Below are 26,233 nucleotides of genomic sequence, written 5' to 3'. Positions count from 1 at the left end.
CAGTCCCGATTTTCTGACTGACAGAAGAAATTAATCACTTTGATAGAGGAAGCATAGTCTTTCTATTTGGAACATTTTGGTGCTTTTAATTTCCTCCTGGATCTTTCAAAAACCTGGGTCACTTTCTTTCTTCATCATTAAAGTAATTAATCATTAAATTAGGTGACTCTGGTATTGTAACAACTGTTTCTGATAATTCATAGAGTACACTCTAAGACTGTGAAGCTCTAATATAACCATAGTGAAATGCAGATATGAGAATACAATTCATAGTTAAAGAGAAATATTTTTGCATAGTCTATGGCATTAGATAATCTAAGCCTTCACTTTTGGACAGAGAGTTAAGATTTTATTTTAGGTTTATTGGTGATTGATTTGTTAAATAAGTCCTTTAGAGAATTTTAATAGGAATCTATTTTATTTAGTCAGGGAGAAATGTAATTCAACAGGTAGGCAATCATTGTTTTCAAGAAGTTATAATATTTTAAGGGAGACAGATCAGAGCTTATTATAACATGGTGGGAGATGAAATATAAGCAAAGTAAAATATTTTTTCACTTTTGAAAAAATTCAAAACCACTTTTTTTAACATCTTTTTAACATCTAACACTTGATAATATTGACGGTTTCATATATTCATGTGTGAGACAATTTAATAGTATTGGAAAACTGATAAAAATCTTAGTTCTTCACAGTTCCACAAAGTTGGGGAAATTGCAGAGAAGCGATTCAGTATCGAATGAATTTTATATACTTTTCTTCAGTTTACTTCCTAATTTTTTCCCTAGTGTTTATCTTCAATGATACTAGATAAAATATGTAATACCACAAAAAAACTTCTTACATGAAGTCATGGACCTACCTGATAACTTGTTAATTACTGGTCTTTTTCTATATGATAATAAAAATAAAAGGAACATTATTTTAATCTAGTTAAATGTTGCTTTCTTTCCTTTCTGACATGATGTACTACCTTGATTTTTAGATTTAGTGGTCACAAAATTTCTTATGACATTCATTCATTCTTAGAGCAAATATTTGAGAGTCTTTTTTTTTTTTAAGATTTTATTTATTTATTTGACAGAGAGAGCACAAGTAGGCAGAGCGTCAGGCAGAGGGAGAGGGAGAAGCAGGCTCCCCGCTGAGTAGGGAGCCTCTGTGGGGCTAGATCCCAGGACCCTAGGATCATGACCTCAACCGAAGGCGGATGCTTAACCGACTGAGCCACCCAGGAGCCCCTTGAAGAGTCTTTTGTGTTTTAAGCACAGTTCAGCTGGAGATACTTATTGAGAACCTTGTCTGTTAAGTAAAGTTCAGGTGTAGATAAATCAGTGAATAGAGCAGACAAAATGCCCTGCCTTCACGGAGCTTAAATTCTTAAAATAATATTTATCTGATTTCTATAAAGAAATAATATTTGGGGTAAATAGTTGTTATAGTGTCCATATAATACATGAATGTTTTAACACTAGTTGGAAGGAATTATATGATCTGCTAAAGGGAATGATGAATGAAGACCCATTAATTTCTATTTTTCCCTTTTTCATTTTTCTCTCTTAATCGGTTAAATTGCAAAGCTCTTGTTACTGTGTTTAGAATTTTTTTTTCTCATTTCTGTTGATGGAACTAAGTTGATGACAATTACATTTTTACTTGAGAATTAGAAGTTGATTTCTTCCGTTTTGCCTTTTCTCCTTCAGGCTCTTATTGCAAAACTTTGTATATTTTGTGTATTTTCTAGAGTTAGTGTTAGCGTTTCCTGGTAGTCATAAAACTGTAAAATAAATCCCAGTTATTTTTGACAGAAGTGTCAAGGTATCTAAGTTAGGGAATGTGAGAAAGAGTTTCAAATCTTAAGCACAGTTCAGATGTGCTTAAATAACATGGTTATTTCGTTCAACAAGAATCTCTTTTTTTTTTTTTTAAGATTTTTATTTATTTATTTTGACAGAGAGAGACACAGCGAGAGAGAGAACACAAGCAGGGGGAGTGGGAGAGGGAGAAGCAGGCTCCCCGCCGAGCAGGGAGCCTGATGCATGGCTCGATCCCAGGACCCTGGGATCATGACGTGAGCCGAAGGCAGACGCTTAACGACTGAGCCACCCAGGCGCCCCAAGAATCTCCTTTTTGAAACTTACTGTCATGGTCCTTGAACCCAAGGATGTTCTTGGAGATTTAGATGGATGTGGTGCTGGGAAATACAAATTTTTGTTCCTGGTAGATACCATTCTCTAATTTTTATTTCTAGATAACAGTCTGCAGGACCAGGTGTGAGTTTTCTATGTGTGATAACAATTTTCCTTAGTAAAAAGATTTTGTTCTCTGTAATGTGTAAATGGAATAAAATCGTGATGAAGAATTAGGATGACTGACTAAACTTTGAGAGTTTGGCAAGAAAATGTGTTAGTAGTGAAATGCTTGTTGGAAAAGAATTGGAAACTGGAAGCCCAAACTGACATTTGTTTTTTATGTCAGATAGGAATCCTCAAACGGTTGAATCTTATCTCTAATCTTTTTACTTCCTTCTCCTTGAACATTTATAATTTTTCACTTGTATCTCTCTAGATTTTTAGCTTCTTTTGTAGTTATTTATGCATCTCTCTCTGTTATCTCCTCTATTAGGCATATGCTTCTTCATGACATTATTCATGACTGATTAATTTTTTATATTTACCATAGTGCTTTGAACAGCATTTTGCATATAGTAAGTGCTAAGTGATTATTATGCTACTTACCTATCTAGAATACGTTTGAGCCTAATTGAAGGACAGCTGAAGTTCTTGCATAAGAAAGGAAGTTGAAATGTTACATTATTTAGGTCAGTTTTCAGTGTAGACCAGACTGGTATAGTGATTATTAATTTATTAACCTGCTGTGTCTGCTCTTTAGCATGTATGAATATGGCATTAGTCCAGATAGTTTTAAGTGGCCAGATGTCTATCTTCTGTCTTAACTGGCTCCAAGTATTTTTGGCATACTCAACAAAGGGACTAAGAACAGAATGAGACTGAATGTATGCTTCCCTCTTACCCTCAGTTTTTGGGTATTTTCAAGGCAAAATATTCCCTTTCCATTATGTCTTGTATAACTAATACTACTTAAAATAACTGTCATTATCTATTCTTAGATATTATCAGATTAAGAGATCTTGTAAAGTGTCTTTATTGTTCACATTTTAAATAAAATAAATGGGTTAATATAATTTTCATAATCAAAATTCTGTATTTCTTTTAGTCTAAGATAGTCGTTTTTCACTGAATTGTCTGTTGTTTCCAGTTTTTAACCATGTTATTTTTACTTTAAGATGGGCTTCATTCATTCAAACCCTCCCACTTTGCCTTCCTAAAACCTTTACTTTCTACCCTTGATGGGTTCTCTCTCTTCATATTCATATCTAAGAGCAGCTACCTTTGGTTCCTGTTCCTGGTACTCCTTATTATTTGCTGAACCATTCCTCTACCTTAATCACTTCTGCTATAATGACAACATATTGCTCCATATCTATACTGTTTAATTTCAGTCACATTTTTAGTCTGGTTGGCCATTCTTTCATTTACTTCTTAATAACTCAGATTTTTGTTTTTTTTTTTTTAGACCAGAGAGAGTAAAGTTATGCCCTACAAGTAGAATATTTTTTACCCAATTCAGGAAATTTCACACACACATCCAGATTTTGTTTTTCTTGAAAAAAAAATGGAAATTTGACAATATTAGGTTCTCATTTTTTTGAATCAGTAATCTGGTAGTGCTGAGTTAGCTGCTGTCTTCAGATGGGGCCTGCACACCCTAATTTGATCCAGTTCCCCTAACTCTGATATTCTATTCCAAGACCACTTCATTTGTTTATATATTATTCCTCTGAAAAAAAATGTATTTTTTTAAATTTCCCACTGAATCTTCATATCATCTCGAATTTGTATATGCAAATACTACTTTTATCTATGACTTCATTTTTTAACTTACTGATGTTTGACTTCTATATATATATATATATTCACAGAAAGATATTTATGTAGTGTAGTTTCTGAACTCATTGCTCACTCTATCTTAGCTTTCGATGATATATTCTAGAACTTTTTTCATTATTTGTAATTTCTTCCTTTCAAAGTCCCCTGACTACATTCTTTGGTCACTCTTGCTCTAGGTTCTCTCTAGTGTTTGTCCAACAAATCTTACTTAGTTCTTCTCTCGTTATACATACTCCTTCAATAATTTTATTTACTTACATGGTTACCAGTGCTCATATCTAATACGATAGCAATGAAAACTGCATCAACAGCCTTTATCCTCGCTCTGATCAACATGTATCTTTTCACTGGAGTGTTCTTCACTAACCTTTCTGTCCTTCAAATCAGCATCTCTTTCAGCATTTCTATTCATTGGCTCATTCATTTATTTCTGAAACAAATATGCTGCACCTGCTGGGTGCCAGAAATACGCTCAGTGTCAGGGCTAGAGCTGTGAGCCAAACAGGACACTGGGTTAAGTGTGGGGTGGGGGGATATACATTGAACAAAAAATCACAAAAATAAATGTATAAATGCAACTTTAACAAGTGCCAAGATGGAAGGAAGGATACAGGATGAAAGCGTGTAATATGAAACTTGACCATTATCTGGAATTCTGGGAAAATGGACTCTTAGTATCTAAGTTGTTCCTTAATTCTTATTTCCTAGACTCTCTCTACTTAAAAATGTGATCTTAAGATCAACATTATTGGCATCTCTTGGAAGTTATTAGAAAGGCAGAATATCAGGTCTTTTGAATCTGAATCTGCCTTTTAACCCATTTCCTAAGTGAATCCTGTGCACATTGAAATTTAACAAGCACTGCCCTCAGCTTGTTTCTAGAGTTTTCTTTATTTTCTATTAGTTTATTCTAAGGTATTTGATCATTTTCTTAGAATGTTTCTTGAATCTTTTATCCTAATCTAGAATATTTATTCATCTACTTCTAGTTGATCTACTTAATTTTAGCCTTTATATTCTAATTCATTTTGTTCATAGTTGACCAATTAACCATAGTAAAACAGTGCTTTCTTTACGTCATTCCTCTGAGATTGTGATAACCTATACAGCAAATTCAAATTTCTCTGCTTACCTTTATTAAAAGGTCTTGATCATTCTGTTCCATCTAAAATATGTATCATGTTTCCAAAATTTCATCAGAGCACACAAGCTCATTTGTTGTTTCCAGAATCATTTTAAGCATATAAGAGAGTGTTAAAGGGGGTAAGAGATGTGAAAAGTAGGAATATTCTTATTTTTCTCAGTGTGTAGTAAGAACTTTGTGTATGTGTGTGTGTGTGTGTGTGTGTTGTGTATGTATATATATGTAAAATAAGGATATGGATCTTTCGTTAGTTATGTATGTTGCAGATATTTTTCTTTTTGTTTTTTGCTTCACTTTGTTTTTAGCATTTTTGATGTTTTAAAAAATTTTATGAAATAAAATGGTTTCCATATGGTAAAATCATTTGATTTTATGAAGTAAAATAAGTAAATACTTTTCTGTCTTTAAAAATACCTTTTAAGGGACACCTGACTGGGTTGGTCAGTAGAGTATGTGACTCTTGATCTCAGGATGTGAGTTCAGGTCCCAATTTGGGCATAGAGCTTACATTAAAAAAAAATGCATCTTTGAAGTATATTTTGATTGGTTGCCTATTTACCGTATAGTCGTTCTAGTTATGTCTTTGACCATACTATATATGATTGTCTTAAATTTTAAGTCAATTTCACTCTTTCATGTTATTCTAATCTCAGAAATTTATTTTATTTTATTTATTTATTTGAGAGAAAGAGAAAGAGAATGAGAGCATGAGTGGGGAAGAGAGAGAGAGGCAGGCCCCTGCAAGCAGGGAGCCTGATGTGGGGCTCGATCCCAAGACCACAGGATCATGACCTGACCCGAAGGCGGATGCTTAACTGACTGAGCCGTCCAGGTGTCCCTCTAATCTCAGATATATTCTAATGTTATTTTTTTCTACTATATAGATGCATAGTTAAATATAGTCTTTGGTAATAAAATAGAATTTTAAGTGCTCACGTAATTGCTTAATAAAAAAATAAGTATTAATTAAGAGAACTAATTATACCTTACTTGTTGTTATCGAGAAGAAAGATTTGGAGCTTTCCAGAAGTTGCTGACCTTTTACAATTATGACTCATGATTTGAATACATAGAAACTGTGATAGATTGTAGTGCCTGGGTGGCTCAGTCGGTTAAGCATCTGCCTTCAGTTTAGGTCATGATCCCAGGGTCCTGGGATCCAGCCCCAATTCAGGCTCCCTGCTCAGTGAGGAGTCTGCTTCTTCCTTTCCCTCTGCCTCCCTCTCCCTCTGCCTGTGCTCTCTATCAAATAATAAATAAAAATCTTTTAAAAAAAAAAGAAATTGTGATAGATTGAATTATCTGTTTTTGGTCTTCATCTTTCTATGTATTCTTGGTCTTTGCCATATGATATTGCAGGTCCTTCTACTAGAGTAGAAATATACTTCTCTGCCTTTTTCCATTTGGCTCAACCATGTTATTTGCATTGGCCAGTGGGATGTCAGTAGACATGATCTAAACAGAGGCTTAAAATGTGCATGAATAGTTGGGCTTATCCTCTTTGCTTCTACTATCACCTCTCATGAGAAGGACTTGTGGCTAGCTTTTCAGTTCAAAGAGGATGAGAAAGGTATGGAACCAGTAATACACCACTATTGTAAAAGTAGCTAACAATAAAAAAGCTAAGGAAATAATATTTCATTTAGGAAATCCATAATTTTCATCAAAAATTTAGAAATCATCGATGATTCCTCAATTTCATTCATCCCCTACACTCAATCCATTAACTACCTATTCTTTCTTGTGTAGATTCCTGCAGTTGCCTCCCAACATGGTCTTCCTGTTGCTATTGTTGTCCCTCTTACCTTCACAAAGCAGTTAGAATATCAGATCATATTATTTACCTGCTTAAAATCTGTCAATGGCTTCTCACTACCTCTAGAATAAAATCTAAGCCTTACATGGTCCTGTCTTTGCCTAGCCTTTGACCTCAGCTTGTACCACTTTCATCCTTGTTCATTGCTCTTTATCCACATCATTACCCTTACTATGTTTTGAAATAGGTCAAGTTCCCGCCAGCAGATTTTTGTATGACTGCTTGCTCTGGTATCACTTAGATGCCAGCTTTAATATTATCTCCTCAGAGAGCCTTTCCTTTCCATTGAGTCTAAGAAGTCTCCCCACCCATTCAGTGTCTTATATTAGATTATCCCACTTCGTTTTCTTTATTTCTTAATTTTCAATGTCTATCATGATCTGAAATTATTTTGCGCATTTGTTTACTTTGACTTTATGCCTACCTACTGGAATGAGCAGACAGCTTGCCTGTTTTGTTCCCTTTCTATCTCCAGGGCATAGAATATAGTAGAGACCGTGACTATTTCTTGAATTGAGGAATAACTATATTTTAATTTAAAACATTATAAATTTGCTCATATTGATAATTTGTCTTGCTCTAACCATACTCAGTTTTGAAATAGTACACGTTTTTCTGCGGAGCAATTAGAGATTTTATAGTTGAGATGACAAGGATCCACCTGAACCAGTATTTTTTATTTTATTTGTAGTCTCTTACGCATGTTGAAATTAGTTTTATAAAATGGAAGACTCTTTAACAGCATCAGATTGATGTTATATGATGTGGATCATGAGGCCACCTTTTGCTTCTCTTCCATAAATCCGTAGTTTCATCTATGTTTCATAGTTTCATTCTTATAAATCTTTCTGAGATTACCATTTAAAATTCATATTCATTAGAAAGGAGAAAAAAAACTTTTGTAGCTTAAATCTCAGTTATTATGCTTATTAATTGCTAATTTAGAGAGAGAAGCAGCTTGCAAACCATGGACTTCACAGGAATTGGAACATAAAAATTAATGGCACCAAGTACAAGAAATGGTTGCAGAAAAAGAATTTGTGGAAAAAATGATATATTGTTCCTACCCCTGAAGTTTTTCAGTTATACAAGAAATAAAATAGGAAAACACATATGCATCTACCTACCTATTTTGCCATATTTGCTTTAAGTCTGGGTTTTCTGTTTTGTTTTAAAGGAAAAAATAATCCACATTCGAAGCCTTCCCAGGTATCCCTTACTAATTTTGATCTCATCCCCCATAAGATGACTCCTCTTATGGATTTACTTTTTATATCTATGTAGTTTGACTAAGTTATATGCAGTTTGACTACATAGGGACATATGTATGTATATTCACATACTAGTTATATGCTCCAGTTTTATACATTTTTGATTCTGTATCAGCAGTTCTCAAAATTTTTTTATTTTAGGTTTTCTTTGCACTCTTAAAAATTATTAAGGATGTCAAAGAACCTTTGTTTATGTGGGTTATGTATCAGTATTTGCTGTATTTGATATTTAAACTGATAAATTTTAAAAATATGTACTAATAAGTATTTAATAATAAATTCATTACATATTAACGTAAGTAACATTTAAATGAAAGAATATATATTGTCAAGGACCAAAAAAAAAAAAAACCAAACCCAAAACTACATACTTAAAAGAAGAGCATTGTTTTACATTTTTTACAACTCTTTCTAACATTAGGCTTAATAAAAGACAGTTGGATTATCGTATCTGCTTTTGAATGCAGCCTCTGGAAAACTCTACTGTATCCTTGAGAGAGAACTAGAGTGAAAAGGCAAATCATATCTTAGTTTTATTCTTAGCCTGAAAGGTTCTAGGGTATAGGAAACCCTTAGGGAACCTCAGACCACACTTTCAAAACCACTCTTCTATGTAAATGGCATTGTGTTCCTGGCAGTATTCTGCAATATTTTCTGTGTAACTTTTTTTTTTATGTCATCTATGTTGTTATATGTGGTTCTGAATGATTCATTTTAACTACTATACAATATATAATTCCAGTCTTTATGTTATGATTCATTTGTTGTTGTCCTGTTGATATTCATTTAAGATGTACTCAGCTTTTTATGGGGTGCCTGGGTGGCTCAATCAGGTAAGTGTCCCACTCTTGATTTCCACTGGGGTCATGATATCTGGGTCATAGGATCGAGCCCCGTGTTGGGCTCTGTGCTGAGCATGGAGCCTGCTTAAGATTCTCTCTCTCCCTTTCCCTCTCTCCCCACCCAACTTGCGTGCACTTTCACTCCCCATCCCTGCCCCCAAAAAGATTTATTGAACTTTTAAACTTTTACAGAACCATGCTGCTAAGAACATTCTCTCTTGGGCATGTATACTAAAAATTAAGTAGTGAAGGGCGACTCCAAATTGCATAGTTAGAAGTGAAATTTGTGGTCATAGGGTATATTCATCTTCAACTCTGTGAGATAGCACCAAACTAACCTTTAAAATTGTAACAGTTTATTCTCTTACAGTGTTGTGTATTTGAGTTTCTGTTACTCTTTTAGGTCACTGACACTTACTGTCTTGTCATAGTTCTTTATGTTTCAGAAAGTGAACATGAAATGGTATCTTATTATTTTAAGTATCTTTGATCCTATGGCTTGTCATTTTGTTTGTAAAATTTTTGTTTTGAAATGTAAAAAATGAGTATTTTTTATTATTTCCTTTATGTTTTACCTTTTTTGGGTCTTAATATTTAAAAACTTGTTCTCTATTTGATTGTTCTACTGGCATTTGTTGAGTGGCATGTCTTTCACTATTAATCTATGATACCACCAGTGTGAGATACAAACATGTATGTATGTATTTTTGAGTTCTCACTTTTACTTTGGTCTATTCATTCATTCTTTCATTCATTCATTTAACAATTATATATTGAATACTTGGAATGCACCAGATGCCATTCTTAATACTGGGATATATTAGTAAAAGTGGAAATGTCATCCGTGTTTATTGAGCTTACATTTTTTGGGTTGGAGTGGGTGGTTGGTAGAAAAATAAAAATTAATAAGATACTATATAGCATCTCAATTGACAATAAATGCTGTGTGGAAAATCAAAGTAGAGTAAGGAGGATAGTAGTGATGTACTGGGAGATTGTGGGAGAAGGGTTGCTGTTTTACATAGGGGAGATTAGGGCATTGTGAAGGAAGTTTCTGACAAGGACATTCCAGACTGAGGAAATATCAAGTGCAAAGTCCTAAAATGAAACTTGGTTTAATATAATCCAAGAAAAATAAGGGAGCCTGTGTGGTTAGAACAGAATAAGCAACGGGGTGTGTGTAGGAGACAAGTAGAGAACAGGATCCATACAATGTATGCTCTTTAAGGCTGTTGTAAGGACATTTATTTTTACTTTCAGTATTTTGGATGATCAGGTCTTTTAAACAGAGTAGTAACATCCTCTGGCTTAAGATTTTAAAGGATCACATTGGCTACTTTGTTGAGAACTGGGTTGGTGAAGGTGGAAACAAGGATATCAGTACCTGGCTAGTGTAGAAATGGCGTTAAGAGGCAGTGGTGCTTGGATTTGGGTAAAGTGATGGAGGTAGTGAGAATTGTTCTGTTTTGATTATTTTTAAGATTGATCTGAAAGCACACTGGATGTGGAGTATGAGGAAAACAAAGAGGAGTAAAGGATTATTCTAAAATTTTTGGCCTGAGAAACTGGAAGGATGGGATTGCCCTTTACTGAAACAGAGAAGACTAAGGGAAGCACAAGTTGAGGGTTAGAGGTCTGAAGTTTAGGTTTTAATATGTTCAACATCAGATACCTAAGCAGAAAAGTTGAGTAAGTAGTTAGATTCACAGGTCTAGATTCAGAAAAGAGGTGCTGGCTGTATATATAAATTTCAGTGGAATATAGGTGGTACTTAAGGGCATTAATAAACTTATGTAAAAAGTGAATGTAAATAGAGAAAGAGAAGATCCAAGATCTAAATATTGATATTTTTCAAAATTGAAAGGTTGAGAAGACGTGAAGAAGAGTGTAGCTAGTGTGGTAGAAGGTGAGAGCCAAGTCCTAGAGGAGGGGGTATGGAGGTGGAAGAGCTTCATTTCAGCCTTATATAACAAAATTACACAAATAATGCAATAAATTAATTTGAGAATATGATAACCACTACAAAGAAAACAGTTGAGATGGAGTGTTTAGAATAACAGCAATAAGTGATGATGAAGTCTTCTTAAGACATGGTGATCAGAGAACGTATCTTTCAGGAGCAAAATTTGTGTTGAAACATAAAGGACAAGAAATTCTATATGGGGGAACTTTCTAGGTAGAGGGAGAACCAAGTGCATTGGCCTTTAAAAAAAAAAAAAGACATGTTTAGTGTTAGAACTGAAAAGAGAGCATTGTGACTGGAGCAAAAGGGAGGACTCAGGAATGAAACCTAAGATTTTGGCTTAAGAACTTTGGCTTAACTTGGTTAAGTTTCTGCCTTCAGCTCAGGTCACGATCCCAGGGACCTGGGATTGAGTCCCACACTGGGCTCCCTGCTCAGTGGGGAGCCTGCTCTCCTTACTTGTCTGCTTGTTCGCATGTGCTCTCTCTCTCTCTCAAATAAATAAATAAAATCTTAAAAAAAAAAAAAAGAAAGAAACTAGGGGATGATGAGATACATCAAGTGACATTGGAAAGGCAGGTGGGGAAGAACTTATTTAGGTGAGATCATTTGATAATTGTCTTTCTCTGATTGACTTATTTCGCTTAGCATAATACCCTCTAGTTCCATCCACGTCATTGCAAATGGCAAGATTTCATTTTTTGATGGCTAAATAGTATTCCATATTGTGTGTGTGTGTGTGTGTGTGTGTGTGTGTATGTGTGTGTGTATCTTCTTTATGTATATACCATATCTTCTTTATCCATTCATCTGTTGATGGGCATCTGGGCTCTTTCCATGTTTTGGCTATTGTGGACATTGCTGCTATAAACATTGGGGTGCAGGTGCCCTTTCAGATCACTTCTTTAAACATATTAAATTTGAACTGCCTATGGGGCATCCACACAGGAGATAGATAGCAGATAGTTTGGGGAATTTTTACTTTTGAGTTTAGGGTGAGGTCAAGGCTAGAAAAAATAACATTTGAAAGCCATAGATTGGCTTCTGGTTCTAATATGAGTGAGTAAGGCATGGAAAATAGTACAAAAGCAAGAAAGTAAAACTATGAGAGAACTATAAGCCCAAACCTTAAATTGAGATGCAGACAAAATTGGCAGAGCATTTATTCTTTAAAATAAGTGCAGACCCTGAATATCATCAAGAGTATATAAAGGTTCGTATTTGGAACCATGGAGACAGGTATAGACCTTTGCTAGAAGTTCCCCTGGACTGAGTTCAGGAGAAAGAAAGAACAAAGAGGGCAGGGAAGAATGAGTCAGACATTTGGGGGTAGTTCGGGAGGGGGTTGTGGTAAGAAACCCTGCCTTATGTGTATCCCCACAGCTTCTGATCTTAATTGGCTGGGGAGAAGTAGAAGCTCAAAGATATTTTTTATGCCTGTAACTCTGAGTCATAAGGAGAACTCTTACAAGCCTGGACACTGGTTACTAACCTGCAGTTGCTGGTCCAGAGGGAACTTACCTTACTGAAGAAGAGCTGTCACAGGTATATAAAAATACATCGCAAGAACAAAAGAGGAAGGAATCCGAGAAGCAGAGCACAAGAAACACTCACCAAAAAAAATGTTGCCATGGAAAAAAATCTATGGCTAAACATACAGCCTTAAATGAAAATGTAATTAATAAGAAATTGCCTGAGTTAAACAGTTGGCATGAAGCAGAAATAAAAGTGCTTGGAAAGGGGTACCTGGGTGACTCAGTCGCTTAAGCATCTGCCTTGAGCTCAGGTCATGATCCCAGGGTCCTGGAACCAAGTCCCACATCGGGCTCCTTGCTCTGTGGGAAGCCTGCTTCTCCCTCTGCCTCTGCCTGCCACTCCCCCTGCTTGTGCTCTCTCTCACTCGCTCTCTGACAAATAAATAAAATCTTAAAAAAAAAAGTGCTTGGAGAAAAGATGGTAAGACAACAGAATGAGATGAAACATGCCCAAAACATGTATGAGGGTTTACTCTGTGAAAAGGGAGATATTTCAAATCAGTAGGAGAAAGATAATCTCATAAATAGTTTTGGGTTATCTGTGGAGCCATGTGAAAAAAAAAATTGGAACTCTAGGTCACATCTTTATGTCAGAATTAATTTGATTAAAAAATAAAAGTAAAATGTTCAAAGCTTTTGAAGAAAACATGAGGAAATGTTTTTCAAGCTTAGAGTTGGGAAGGTCCCCCAGAAATGTGACATAAAACTCAGGAATCATAAAAGAAAAAAAGACTCTGATATATTATCTGTATAAAAATAAAAAAAGAAACTGCACGTCAAAAAAAAAATACATTAAAAAGTCAAAATGAAAAATAACAAATAGTGGAAAAAATTAGCAACAAATGTATTTTCTTAATACTAAGGAGTCCCAAAAAGAGAAAAATTGACAATCTTTTGTAAAATGGGCAAAGGGATATAAAGACACAGTTTAAAGAAAAAGAAATATGACTCCTAGACATATGTAAATGGGATTGGCCTCATGATAAGCAAAATGTAAATTAAAACTACAATGATGACATTTTTTTATGTATCTGTGTAAAAATTAAACAGGCACTCTTACATAGCTGTTGGGAATATATATTTATGTGATTTTTAAGGAGAGTGTTTTGTCAATTACTACCAAAGTATACACAGGTATGCCCCTTAACCTAGCAACTGTAATCCATAGTAATATATATTACAGATGTGCTTATACCTTGCAAAAAATATGTACAAGAACATGGTAGAGTTAGACTGAACCATATCAATAATCATATTAAATGTAAATGGTAAATATCCTAATTAAATGGCAGTTTGCTTGGATAAAAATGTAAGATCTAATTATATCTTGCCTACAGAATACTTTGTATATAAAGAGACACAGTCTAAATGAAAAAGAATGAGGAAATATATACTATTCTGACCCTAATCAAAAGAAAAAGCTTACATTAGTATCAGGTGATGTAAATTTTGAAGAAAAGAATACTACCAGGAATCAGAGAGGATCATTTCATAATGCTAAAGGGATCAATTCCTGAAGGATATAACAATCGTAATTGTTTCCTACTAATTACACAACTTCAAAATATCAAAAACTAATACAGTTGTAAGAAGACATAATTACATTCACATCCACACATACATTCTGATATTTTAACACTCCCCTTTCAATAAACAGCAGATCAGTAAGAACAATTGAACAATACTATCACCAAATGACCTAATTGACATTTGTAGAACAGTCTACCCAACAATAGCAGAGTACACATTCTTTTCAAGTGTCCATACAACATTTACTAAGATAGATGTATTCTAGGCCACAAAACAAATCTTAATAAATTTAAGGGTATGCAAGTTATACAAAGTATGTTATCTGATCACAGTTGAATTAAATAATGATAATAACACAATAACATAAAAAACCTGGGAAATCCCCAAATATTTGAAAGCTATACAACTCACATCTAAAAAACCTATAATTCAAAGAAGGAATCAAAGGGGAATTATTTTGAACTAGATGATATTGAAAATACTTAAGAAGGGAATTAATAGTATTAAAGGATTATATTAGAAGGAAAGTATGAAAAAATTTTTTCAGTTTTTATTATAAGAAACTATGAAAAGAAGAGCAAACAACTAGTAAGCAAAAGTAACGAAATAATCATCAAATCCTATCAATTTCACCTACCAGATTTCCTTCAAATCCTTATAATATTTGCTATAATATAATTAGTAGACCCTAGTGGTTAAGAGTATAAATGCGGGTCACCAACCACCTGGTTTGCCTAGGAGTTGGGGGTGCAGAGGAGATGTAGCTAGTTTCTCAAATCAGTGCTTAAAACTTGGAAAGTCCCAGGCAAACCTTAGGATGAATGGTCCATCTTTGTGTAGGTTCTGGAGTCAGACCTGAGACCTGAATCCCTTCCTTTAACTTTGAACAAATGACTTAATCCTCATGTGCCTTGATTTCCTCATCTGGGAATGGATATTATAATAGTACTCATCTTAAAGAGTTTATGTGAGAATCAAATGAGTTAATGGATATGTAAAGTACTTAAAGCATGTAAAACACTGAATTAAAGTTAGCAGTGGTGCTACCCCTTTTTTTTTATAAGCAGTGGCCTCCCAACTCACTCTTCCCTTGTAGACTTACCTTGCTTCAGGCTTTCCTTAAATACAGCCAGTTACCTTTATAAACACAAATATAAACATCTCAGTTTCCTGCTTAAAGTACTTCAGTGGCTCCTTAGTACCCTTAGGTCACGGTCCAATTTTCATAATAAAGCTTATAAAACCCAATATTTACGCATTTTCCTAACTTTTCTTCCATACTTTGTTCAGTGGTCTTTCTTTTCTTCAAGATTTTGCAGGTGAGGTTGCCACAACTCGATTTTTTTTTTTTTTTTTTTTTGGTCCTGTGTGTTGTCCTTACCCTAGCTCTTTCTCCTGACTAAGCTCCTTTTTTTTTGGCTTCCCTGAGCTCTCCCCCACCCTATCCCTATCAAAAGTAAGTTCTAAGTTGGCCCTCTGTGTACTCTCATAGCACTGTGTGTTACTTCTCAAGTGGCAGTAATTATAGTACGTTACTTTGGTATGTTATATACTATGGTATAAATATTACTATAGTATCTGTTATTCATCAACCTTCTTTGTTCTCATAATAGAGGAAATACATACATAAGGTACAGTAAAGTAAATTTTCCCAAATTTAGCATATTCCTTCTGTCAGGATTGCCCTTCTTCCTCTTAATTATAATTTATTGTAAAATGTATTGTAAATTTATTACAATTCCTGGAGAACTATAACTTAATTCATCTGAGCTTCTAATACTTGAATATTTCTCTGACAACCTCTGCCTTTCCTCTTTACTTCCCTTGAGTTGGTCATTTATCGATCACATTAGTGATGTTACTGTTTTTTATCATAGCACTGAGCACAATGCATTGAAGTTACTTGTTTTCCATTCTAGACTACAACAATGTCAAGTCTTTATTTAGGATCTGTTATGGGCACAGCACTATGCTAAGTCCTGGAGTACACTCATGAGCAAAACTGACATGGTCTCTGTTTTCTTGATGCTTACAGTGTAAAGGAAGAAATAAGGATTATTGACGTTAAATTAGGAAGTCTAACAATGCAAATTTGATAGTGTTATGAAAGAAATATTGTTAATACTATGAAAGCATATTATAGGGATTCAATCTTGGAAAAGTGACTCTCAGGCTTACAATCGAAGATTAAGGAGGAGTCAATTACATGAAGAGAGAAGAGAAGCACATTTCAGGCAGAGAAAACTGCAAATGAGAAGGTCCTTGTGTGGGATGACTGGGTGGCTCAGTCGGTTAAGCGTCTGCCTTCGGCTCAGGTCATGGTCCCAGGGTCCTGGGATTGAGTCCTGCATTGGGCTCCCTGCTCAGCGGGAAGCCTGCTTCTCCCACTGCCTGCTGTTGCCCCTGCTTGTGCATGCTCCCTCTCTCTGTCACTGTCTCTGACAAATGAAATCTTCAAAAAAAAAAAAAAAATGAAAAGGTCCTTGTGTAATTGTATCTAATAAAAGTCATTGAAAGAAGGCTAGTGTGGTTGGAGTGGTATTGTAAAAAGGTTGCTCTGGCTGCAGTAGGAACTCTGGGGAAGTGGTTGGAGACATGTAACATACAGAACATACAGGTGATTTTGGTGGCCCAGGTGAGAGAGATGATGGTAGCATGGAGTAGGATGATGATGTTACAGACTGAGGTGGGTTTGAGAGATTTTTATAAAGAAATATTGGTAGGACATAGTGATAAATTAGATCTTGGTTGCTATGGGATTGAAAGTTTGAGAGTCATAGAAAGTATTATCTGTAAATTTTTGGTATTCATAACTAAATGGATTATGTCCCTTTCAGTGCCTTATTCGGCACATGACATGCTTAAGTAAGTATTTGTTGAAAATGAATGAGCGTTGTTTCAGTGAAGAAAATGTTATATTCGATTGCAGTATAAGTTATGAGTAGGAAATGCTTGTTCTGTTGAATTAAATCTAGTAATTTGTTCTTTAACATTGAAATTTGAACATACACCAAACAGGACGTAGATTATAGTAATTTTTGTACCATCTTTTAAAAATAAAATTTGTGCGTGACAAGCTAGCATAGCCTGCAGTCATTTTGTAAGAGAAATCATAATGAAACATTTCGAAATGATGCGGGATACTTGGTATTTTCTTTTTATTAAAGTGGTCCCCAAAGGTTTTTTTTTTTTTTCCTTTGCAACACATTTTAACTTGGTTATAAGCAATTCAAGCTTTTTATTGGTGATTCAAAAAATCAGGAAGGGAATATTGAAATGTGGTTTCCTAAAGTTCCTACTGTCCTCCTTAATTATGCTGAATTACTAACACACACACTCTCTCTCTCTCTCTCTCTCTCACTTTGTTGTGGAAAATGTTGTTACTGAAAATGTGAACTATTTAGGACTAGTATCTCAAAGTAAGGAACTGAAACTTGTACGATATTTTTATTTCTAAAACCTTAATTTATGTATTCTTAAATATATATTTATAAGCTGTATGACTAATGTTTGAATGATAAACTAAACATCATAGCCAGTAACATTCAAAATGTTCATTTGGGTGTGTTGTACAGATGTGTTCTGCTCCCTCTTTTGGGAATGAAGCCTCCCCAGCAGAGCCTGTATCTCCTTGTGGACTCTGTTGATGAAGGGTGTAACATCACGGAAGGTGAACAGACATCTACCAGCTTCTCTGGAACTGTTGCAGAGCTTTTAGCTGGTCACCATGAGTTCTTTCCACCGTGGCTATTACTTCTGTGTTCTGCCCGAAAACAGAGTAAGGCTGTTACTAAGATGTTTACCGGTAAGTGTAATTACTGCCACGTATGTATATTGATGTGTTATTGATGTATTTCTAAACTGTCTGTCTTGTCTTCTCAACTATCTGTTGGCATTTTTGTGCAAGTGCCACATTGGTTTAATATTTTTATTTTTTTGGTACATATACTTCCCTGCCCTCATTGTCACCAATATTATTATTCTGAATTATATATTTTTACTTTTATTTCTCCAGATTGACTTTAATAGCATACTTTTTAAAATTATAACTATTAATGATATAAACAAAAAATACTAAATTTGGTTAAAACTTTTAATATAGGAGAAGTTTGAAATATAAAATATGCTTTCTTTCCATCCATGAGCATAGCATATTTTTTCATTTATTCAACTTTTTTCCTAGACTTTTTTCAGTTTTCCTTGCCTGTGTCCTCTGTATTTCTTTCTGCTTTTTGCTATTGTTTTAAGATGAAATATATGGGCTTTGAATTGAAAGGAGTGCATTCAGAGTTAAAATTGGTAGGTGTACACCATAGGGAAAGAACATTAAGATTTTTACTAGGTCTAAGTTTCATCCACTCACATCGAGGATTTAACATTGTTGGAAAGAGATTTTCTCTTTCCTGATGTATTCACTACACTAACCAGTAGCATTTTTATTAATGGCTTCAGATTAGAGTCAGTTTAATGAAAATTACTTTGGCCCTTAAGCAGAATCTTGACTGCCTATGAGGTTATTATTGTGGGCTAATGGCAGTTGGTACGTGTTATGGGACTGAAGGAAATAGCCCATTTGAAACCGTTTTGTGCGCAAAGAAATTAATCCTCAAGTATTTTTGAAGATTTTCATATGTATTTATTTATATCTTATATATATTATAAAGTAATACATGCTCCATATAGAAAATGTTTTAAATGACAACATATTCAAATATTAACATCTTTCAGGAATAAAGTATTAAGTAACCACTCTAACATTATGTGTTAACTTTTGTGCATGTTACCCACCTAGTTGAGATCATACTTATATCAATTTGACTTCCTGCTTTTCAAAATAAAGTTTAACATTTGTAAGTGTTACTGTATTGTCTTTTTAATGACTATTTTAACGGCTACATAATTTACTAGTGTATCAGTATGCCAGAATTTAGTTGACTTTCTTATTGTTGTATTTCCTAGTCCCTACCCTCACAGATTCTTTAGGATAATAAAAAATTGCAGTGAGCATCAGGTTATAAATACTGGCACACATCCTGTCACCCTGTCATTCTATACTGTCAGCAGCACTAAGAAGTTTCATACCCTGGGAAATATTTTCAGTAAGAGTACAAAAGTGGTTCAACAGAGATATGGTCCAACATTTCAGTAAATCCTGTTTTTATTCCCCTAAAAATGTTGAGCATTTTCCAGCCTTATAAAAATGTGTTAAAGTGCTTTGATAGCAATGTATTAAATTGTGCATATTCATAATAAGAGAATTGCATATTAATGATTAGAAGTTGCAGTTTTAAAAAAGTAATTATTTTCAGTAACTCAAGATATTCAAATTATTAACAGATATTTTCAGTTCTGTTTTAATGAATAGATAACCATCATTAATGATAAAATAATTTATTCTATCTAAATTCATATTACTAAGCATTTAGATTTGGAAGAGCTTTATTTTTTAAACTGTAAGCATTTTGTATGTATTCTTTATGAAGGTGTATTTATAGTAGTAATTTAGAGGCAGTGACAGGTAATACTCTAATTGGATATAAATGTTCAGTCCCATAATTAAGGCTAGTGTACATTCAGGTATGTGGATAGAAATATATAAATTTTTCATGTGGAAAAGATCAGCTTGTAAAAACAAGCAAGTGTTGTTATCTCTGGCAACCTTTTTTCCTTAGTCATTTGGGAGTTCAGAAAATCTTACCAAGGTGCTTCCATGGATATCTATGTAAGACTTTCTAATGTTGAGTTTGGTATCTCTTGTCATTAAAGTTGAGAGGAGCCCTGAGCCACTAATAGAATAAGAATTAGTTCCATTTGTAGATCAGAAAATGAAACAGTTTATCTACCATTAATGCGTTTTTACAGAAGGAAGAGAAAACTGATTTATATACTCATAGATATTGTGGCACCTGGGTGGCTCATTCGGTTAAGCAGCCGTCTCTTGGTTTCAGCTCAGGTCATGATCTCATGGTTCATGGGATCAAAGCTCCCTGGTGGGCTCTGCGCTCAGCAGGAAGTCTGCTTGAAGATTCTTTCCCTGTGCCCCTCCCCCCACCCGCGCATAAATCTTAAAAATATGTATATATATTCATAGGTGTTAGTTTATTAGTATTGATTTGTTATTGATTTCTTTGCTTATTAGTTTATTATATATTGAGGACATCTTTTTCAAATATATGGCAGCTTCTGTAATCATGTTCAGCTGATGACATCTACTTTTTTTTGTCTGTTTAGGTTTCCGAAAAATAAGCTTAGATGACCTTCGGAAGGCATATATTGTTAAGGATGTTCAGCAGTATATCCTTCATCGTTTAGATCAAGAAGAAGCTTTGCGACAACACCTCACAAAAGAAACTGCAGAGATGTTAAATCAACTGCACATTAAAAGCAGTGGATGCTTTCTTTATCTAGAACGAGTTCTAGATGGAGTTGTAGAAAATTTTATTATGTTAAGAGAGATTCGTGACATCCCGGGAACACTAAATGGTCTCTATCTCTGGCTGTGTCAGAGACTTTTTGTAAGGAAACAGTTTGCAAAAGTTCAGCCCATTTTGAATGTGATTCTTGCAGCCTGCCGGCCTTTGACCATAACGGAATTATATCATGCGGTATGGACCAAAAATATGTCATTAACCTTGGAAGACTTTCAACGTAAGCTAGATGTCCTCTCCAAACTTCTTGTTGATGGACTAGGAAATACTAAAATACTATTCCACTATAGTTTTGCGGAGTGGCTTCTGGATGTGAAACATTGCACTCAGAAGTATTTATGTAATGCAGCGGAAGGACACAGAATGTTGGCTATGAGTTATACCTGTCAAGCCAAGAATTTAACACCGTTGGAAGCACAAGAATTTGCATTGCATTTAATTAATTCAAACTTACAGTTAGAGACAGCTGAGTTAGCTCTCTGGATGATATGGAATGGTACACCTGTCAGAGATTCCCTGTCAACTTTAATACCCAAGGAACAAGAAGTGCTACAGCTGTTGGTTAAAGCTGGTGCTCACGTCAACAGTGAAGATGATCGCACATCGTGCATAGTCCGACAAGCCTTGGAAAGAGAGGATTCCATTCGGACATTGTTAGATAATGGAGCTTCGGTAAATCAGTGTGATTCAAATGGGAGAACATTATTAGCTAATGCGGCATACAGTGGCAATCTTGATGTAGTGAATTTACTTGTCTCCAGGGGAGCAGATTTAGAGATCGAAGATGCGCATGGACATACACCACTTACCCTAGCTGCTAGACAAGGACATACCAAGGTGGTTAATTGTTTGATTGGGTGTGGTGCAAATATTAATCATACTGATCAAGATGGTTGGACAGCATTAAGATCTGCTGCTTGGGGTGGCCATACCGAGGTAGTTTCTGCACTACTTTATGCAGGTGTAAAAGTGGATTGTGCAGATGCTGATAGCCGAACAGCTTTGAGAGCAGCAGCTTGGGGAGGACATGAGGATATTGTACTGAATTTGCTACAACACGGTGCTGAAGTCAACAAAGCTGATAATGAAGGCAGAACTGCGCTGATAGCAGCAGCATACATGGGCCACAGAGAAATTGTGGAACACCTCCTGGACCACGGAGCAGAAGTGAATCATGAGGATGTTGATGGCAGGACTGCACTCTCTGTAGCTGCACTTTGTGTGCCTGCAAGTAAAGGACATGCATCAGTTGTTAGTCTTTTAATTGATCGAGGTGCTGAAGTAGATCATTGTGATAAAGATGGAATGACTCCACTGCTGGTAGCTGCCTACGAAGGACATGTTGATGTGGTTGACTTGCTTTTAGAAGGGGGAGCAGATGTAGACCACACAGATAACAATGGTCGGACACCCCTCTTAGCAGCAGCTTCTATGGGCCATGCCTCAGTTGTAAACACGCTTTTGTTTTGGGGTGCAGCTGTGGATAGCATTGATAGTGAAGGTAGGACAGTCCTCAGCATAGCTTCAGCCCAAGGAAATGTTGAGGTAGTACGTACCCTCCTGGATAGAGGGTTAGATGAAAATCACAGAGATGATGCCGGGTGGACACCTTTGCATATGGCAGCTTTTGAAGGTCACAGATTAATATGTGAAGCACTTATTGAACAAGGTGCTAGAACAAATGAGATCGATAACGATGGACGAATACCTTTCATATTGGCTTCGCAAGAGGGTCATTATGATTGTGTCCAAATATTATTGGAAAATAAATCCAACATTGATCAAAGAGGTTATGATGGGAGAAATGCACTACGGGTTGCTGCATTAGAAGGGCATAGGGACATTGTTGAATTACTCTTTAGCCATGGAGCTGACGTTAACTACAAAGATGCTGATGGGAGGCCTACGCTGTATATTTTGGCCTTAGAAAACCAACTTACGATGGCTGAGTATTTTCTAGAAAATGGTGCAAATGTAGAAGCAAGTGATGCCGAAGGAAGGACAGCACTTCACGTTTCCTGCTGGCAAGGCCATTTGGAAATGGTGCAGGTTTTGATAACCTACCATGCTGACATCAATGCTGCCGACAACGAAAAGCGATCTGCTTTGCAGTCTGCAGCTTGGCAGGGCCACGTAAAAGTGGTTCAGCTTCTGATCGAGCATGGTGCCATAGTTGACCATACATGTAATCAGGGTGCAACTGCACTCTGTATTGCAGCTCAGGAAGGGCACATTGATGTTGTGCAGGTCCTATTAGAGCACGGTGCTGATCCAAACCATGCTGATCAATTTGGACGCACTGCAATGCGTGTTGCAGCCAAAAACGGACATTCTCAAATAATTAAATTATTAGAAAAATATGGTGCATCTAGTTTGAACGGCTGTTCCCCATCTCCTGTTCATACAATGGAGCAAAAACCTCTGCAGTCGGTGTCTTCAAAAATGCAATCATTAACAATCAAATCAAATAGTTCTGGCAGTACTGGTGGAGGGGACATGCAGCCTTCATTGCGTGGTTTACCTAATGGGCCAGCTCATGCATTCAGTTCTCCTTCAGAATCTCCAGATTCTACGGTTGATCGTCAGAAGTCGTCGTTGTCAAATAATTCCCTGAAAAGCTCGAAAAATTCATCTTTGAGAACTACTTCATCCACAGCAACGGCTCAAACAGTGCCAATTGATAGCTTTCATAACCTGTCATTTACAGAACAAATTCAGCAGCATTCGTTGCCACGCAGTAGAAGTCGACAGTCAATTGTGTCCCCATCTTCCACGACGCAATCCTTGGGACAGAGCCATAATTCACCAAGTAGTGAATTTGAGTGGAGTCAGGTGAAACCCAGCTTGAAGTCGACTAAAACAAATAAAGGGGGGAAATCAGAAAATTCCAGCAAATCTGGGGCAGCTGGGAAAAAAGCTAAACAAAATAATTCTTCACAGCCAAAGGTTTTAGAATATGAAATGACTCAGTTTGATAAAAGAGGGCTGACGGCCAAATCCGGGACTAGTGTGCCACCTAAACAAATATCGGCAGAATCTCAGTGCAAAATTATGGTACCTTCAACTCAGCAAGAAATTGGTCGATCTCAACAGCAATTTCTCATTCATCAGCAAAGTGGGGAGCAGAAGAAGAGAAATGGGATAATGACCAATCCAAATTACCATCTTCAGAGCAACCAGGTTTTTCTTGGTAGGGTTTCGGTCCCACGGACAATCCAAGACAGGGGGCATCAGGAAGTGTTAGAAGGATATCCTTCCTCCGAGACGGAATTAAGCCTTAAACAAGCCCTGAAGCTTCAGATTGAGGGTTCTGACCCTAGCTTCAACTATAAAAAGGAAACACCATTATAAAAGGTAACATTTCATCAACATAGAGAATAAAATGTCAAAAGTAGGGTTCTCTCTACTAAGGATGCTCTTTTCCCTAATGGTCACATGGCCAATTCCCTTGCCTAATCTCTAGTCAGATGCCATCCTCTCTTTCAACTACACCTTCCCTTAGCTTCCTTGTGAATTTGAATTGTCCCGCCACCAGCACTCTCTTTTTTCCTTTCCTGCTTTTTGTTATCCAAATAACTTATTATTTAGCATACTTTATGTATTTTGTTTTTTATTATGTTTATTATTTGTCTCTTCCCAACTAAAATGTAAACTCTGAAAGTAGGGATTTTTATGTTTTGTTTTCTGACATATTCCATGTACTTGGAATACTGTTTGGACCTATGGTCGTTTCTCAGTGAAAAGGTATTAAGTGAATGGAGGAACGAATGAGTGAATGAATAAATGAATGAATGAATAATACTGCTTAATGGATCTCAGATTAAGAATGGCTTCCTATTCAGTCATTTCCCCTCTTAAAAGTTCTTTGATGGTAGTGGAGGGAAGAGGACCATTTCTGTAATATTCACATTTTGGTTTGAATAAAATAGTGTATGTAGTGCTTAGTAGATAGGTAGTCAATGTTAATTTCCTTCCTTTTTCACCCCGGAAGAAGTCAAAAATTTAATCAGCAAAAGGTAATTTTTATTATGACAGATCTCTTAAAAATCTCCCAAGTAAAATTTGCACACACCAAGAATAGGTGAGGAAAGATGGTAAGTTGGATGTATTGGCAAGAGGGTATTTAGAGCCTAGTGTATTTAGACATAAGAATTATATGTTTAAACCTCAAAATAAATCATATTTATTAAATAGAAACTTTTCTTTCCACCACAATGGATGCTTCATTAATTACATAGGGGAAGTTAATGAGAAAATATATACATAATTTTATATAATAGATACTTTTTCAGAAGCACATTTCTCTCATTAGGTAAATCCAAAGGTTTCGTTAGGAATCTTTGCTAATTTATACTACAAGTATATTTACCCCACTTTGCTTAACTATTTTTCAGCCTCTAACAAAATTGTACTCTAGTAAATTGAAATTTCCTCCTTTCGCTTTTTTTGTCTTTGGAGCTATATTTTAGGGGTATTTTAGGTGAAGCATTATTATAAATTATAAACTTCCTGTGCTTTCTAATAGTAAACACCCTTCAATTTGAATCGATGGAGGACTGGTAAGATACCATTTAAAAATAATTTGTGTAAAGTAGTTCGTTCTGCAGTGTGATTTATTTTAAAAATATTTAGTTCTGATGGTACAACCCTCTGACTCTCGTGACATCTTTTGTAAAGGCAAAGTATAAATATATATTAAACAGTAAAACACATGAATTAGGGTAATCATCTTGTGGATTCCTTAAAAGTGATTTTTAAGTTGACTAATGAATCTCTAATAGATGTGTCCACTTTATGCTTTACATAGTAAGTATATATATATATATATATATATATATATATATATATATATATATATACACACACACACATAATTATATAGGGTCTTAAAACTATGTGTAGTTATATAATAAGTATAATGTAGAAATTAATTTTTTTTTTAACTTTTGCATTAGTTTCCTATTCTGTGAAACAGAAGACATTGTGATTGGAGTGGTTCTTCAGCTACTGGATGAAAACATAAAATGCCTGTTGATTTGCTGAAAAAAAAAGAAGAATGTGATATCTGCAGTACAGTTACCTTAATTACTGTAATGTGCCTAAATAGTAAGGCTGCCTTCTCAATGTAACCCTCTGTGCTTAAAAAATTTCATTTTGTGTGCTTTGTATTCACTACACAAGAATAAGCACTTTTGTTTTTAAATGCAGATATATACTGCAGTTCCCTGATAAAAGCTGAAAAAAATTTTAAGTTAAGATTTGATAAATGTGCATGTGCCATGATTCAAATATATACGAAAAGGCAGTGTTCTTTGTATTTATTTTATTTTTTCTTTTTTTGTGGCAAACGAAACTTAAAGCATATTGTTTCAGTCACATTTGCATTGTTGTAGTGTATGGCTTGTTTCTTGTATCTTTAAAAATGTTGCTCAATAAAATAAATCATGCAACTATTTTATGTTCAGTACACCTTCAGCATTGGTTGAAAATGTGTTTCTATTTAATAATGCCACATTGAGGTGAAAAATGGTTTGTTGACAGATTTTTAAAAAATAATTCTAGTGTTTTAGGGAGCTGCTCTAAGTATTAGTTTAAATTTGGATTTCCCAGTAGAATCCTCCTAATCTCTGGCTACAGATGACAAAAAGAAAAAGAGAGAAAGAAAGAGAAAGAGAGGAAAAAGCAGACTATAGACAGAACAAAGTTCTGTTTCATTCACTGGGATGCAGTTTCACC

General features: G+C 35.2%; 1 protein-coding gene across 1 annotated transcript in view; it reads left to right on the top strand.

The window, feature by feature from the left end:
* The window catches only part of ANKRD50 (ankyrin repeat domain containing 50), a 30,948-nt gene extending 4,998 nt beyond the window's left edge, over positions 1–25,950 (top strand). The window contains exons 3-5 of the mRNA XM_025874151.2: positions 17,645–17,874; positions 20,301–23,851; positions 25,453–25,950. Of these exons, the coding sequence (XP_025729936.1) occupies positions 17,645–17,874; positions 20,301–23,848 (3,778 nt within the window). The 3' untranslated portion in view covers positions 23,849–23,851; positions 25,453–25,950. The remainder of the gene's footprint in view (positions 1–17,644; positions 17,875–20,300; positions 23,852–25,452) is intronic.
* Positions 25,951–26,233: the final 283 nt, after the last annotated feature.

This window comes from Callorhinus ursinus, unplaced genomic scaffold (assembly GCF_003265705.2).
Source record: "Callorhinus ursinus isolate GAN/ISIS: 27379988/994484 unplaced genomic scaffold, GSC_fseal_2.0 scaffold4, whole genome shotgun sequence".
Lineage (NCBI taxonomy): Eukaryota > Metazoa > Chordata > Mammalia > Carnivora > Otariidae > Callorhinus > Callorhinus ursinus.
This window is presented reverse-complemented; position numbering and strand designations above follow the sequence as displayed.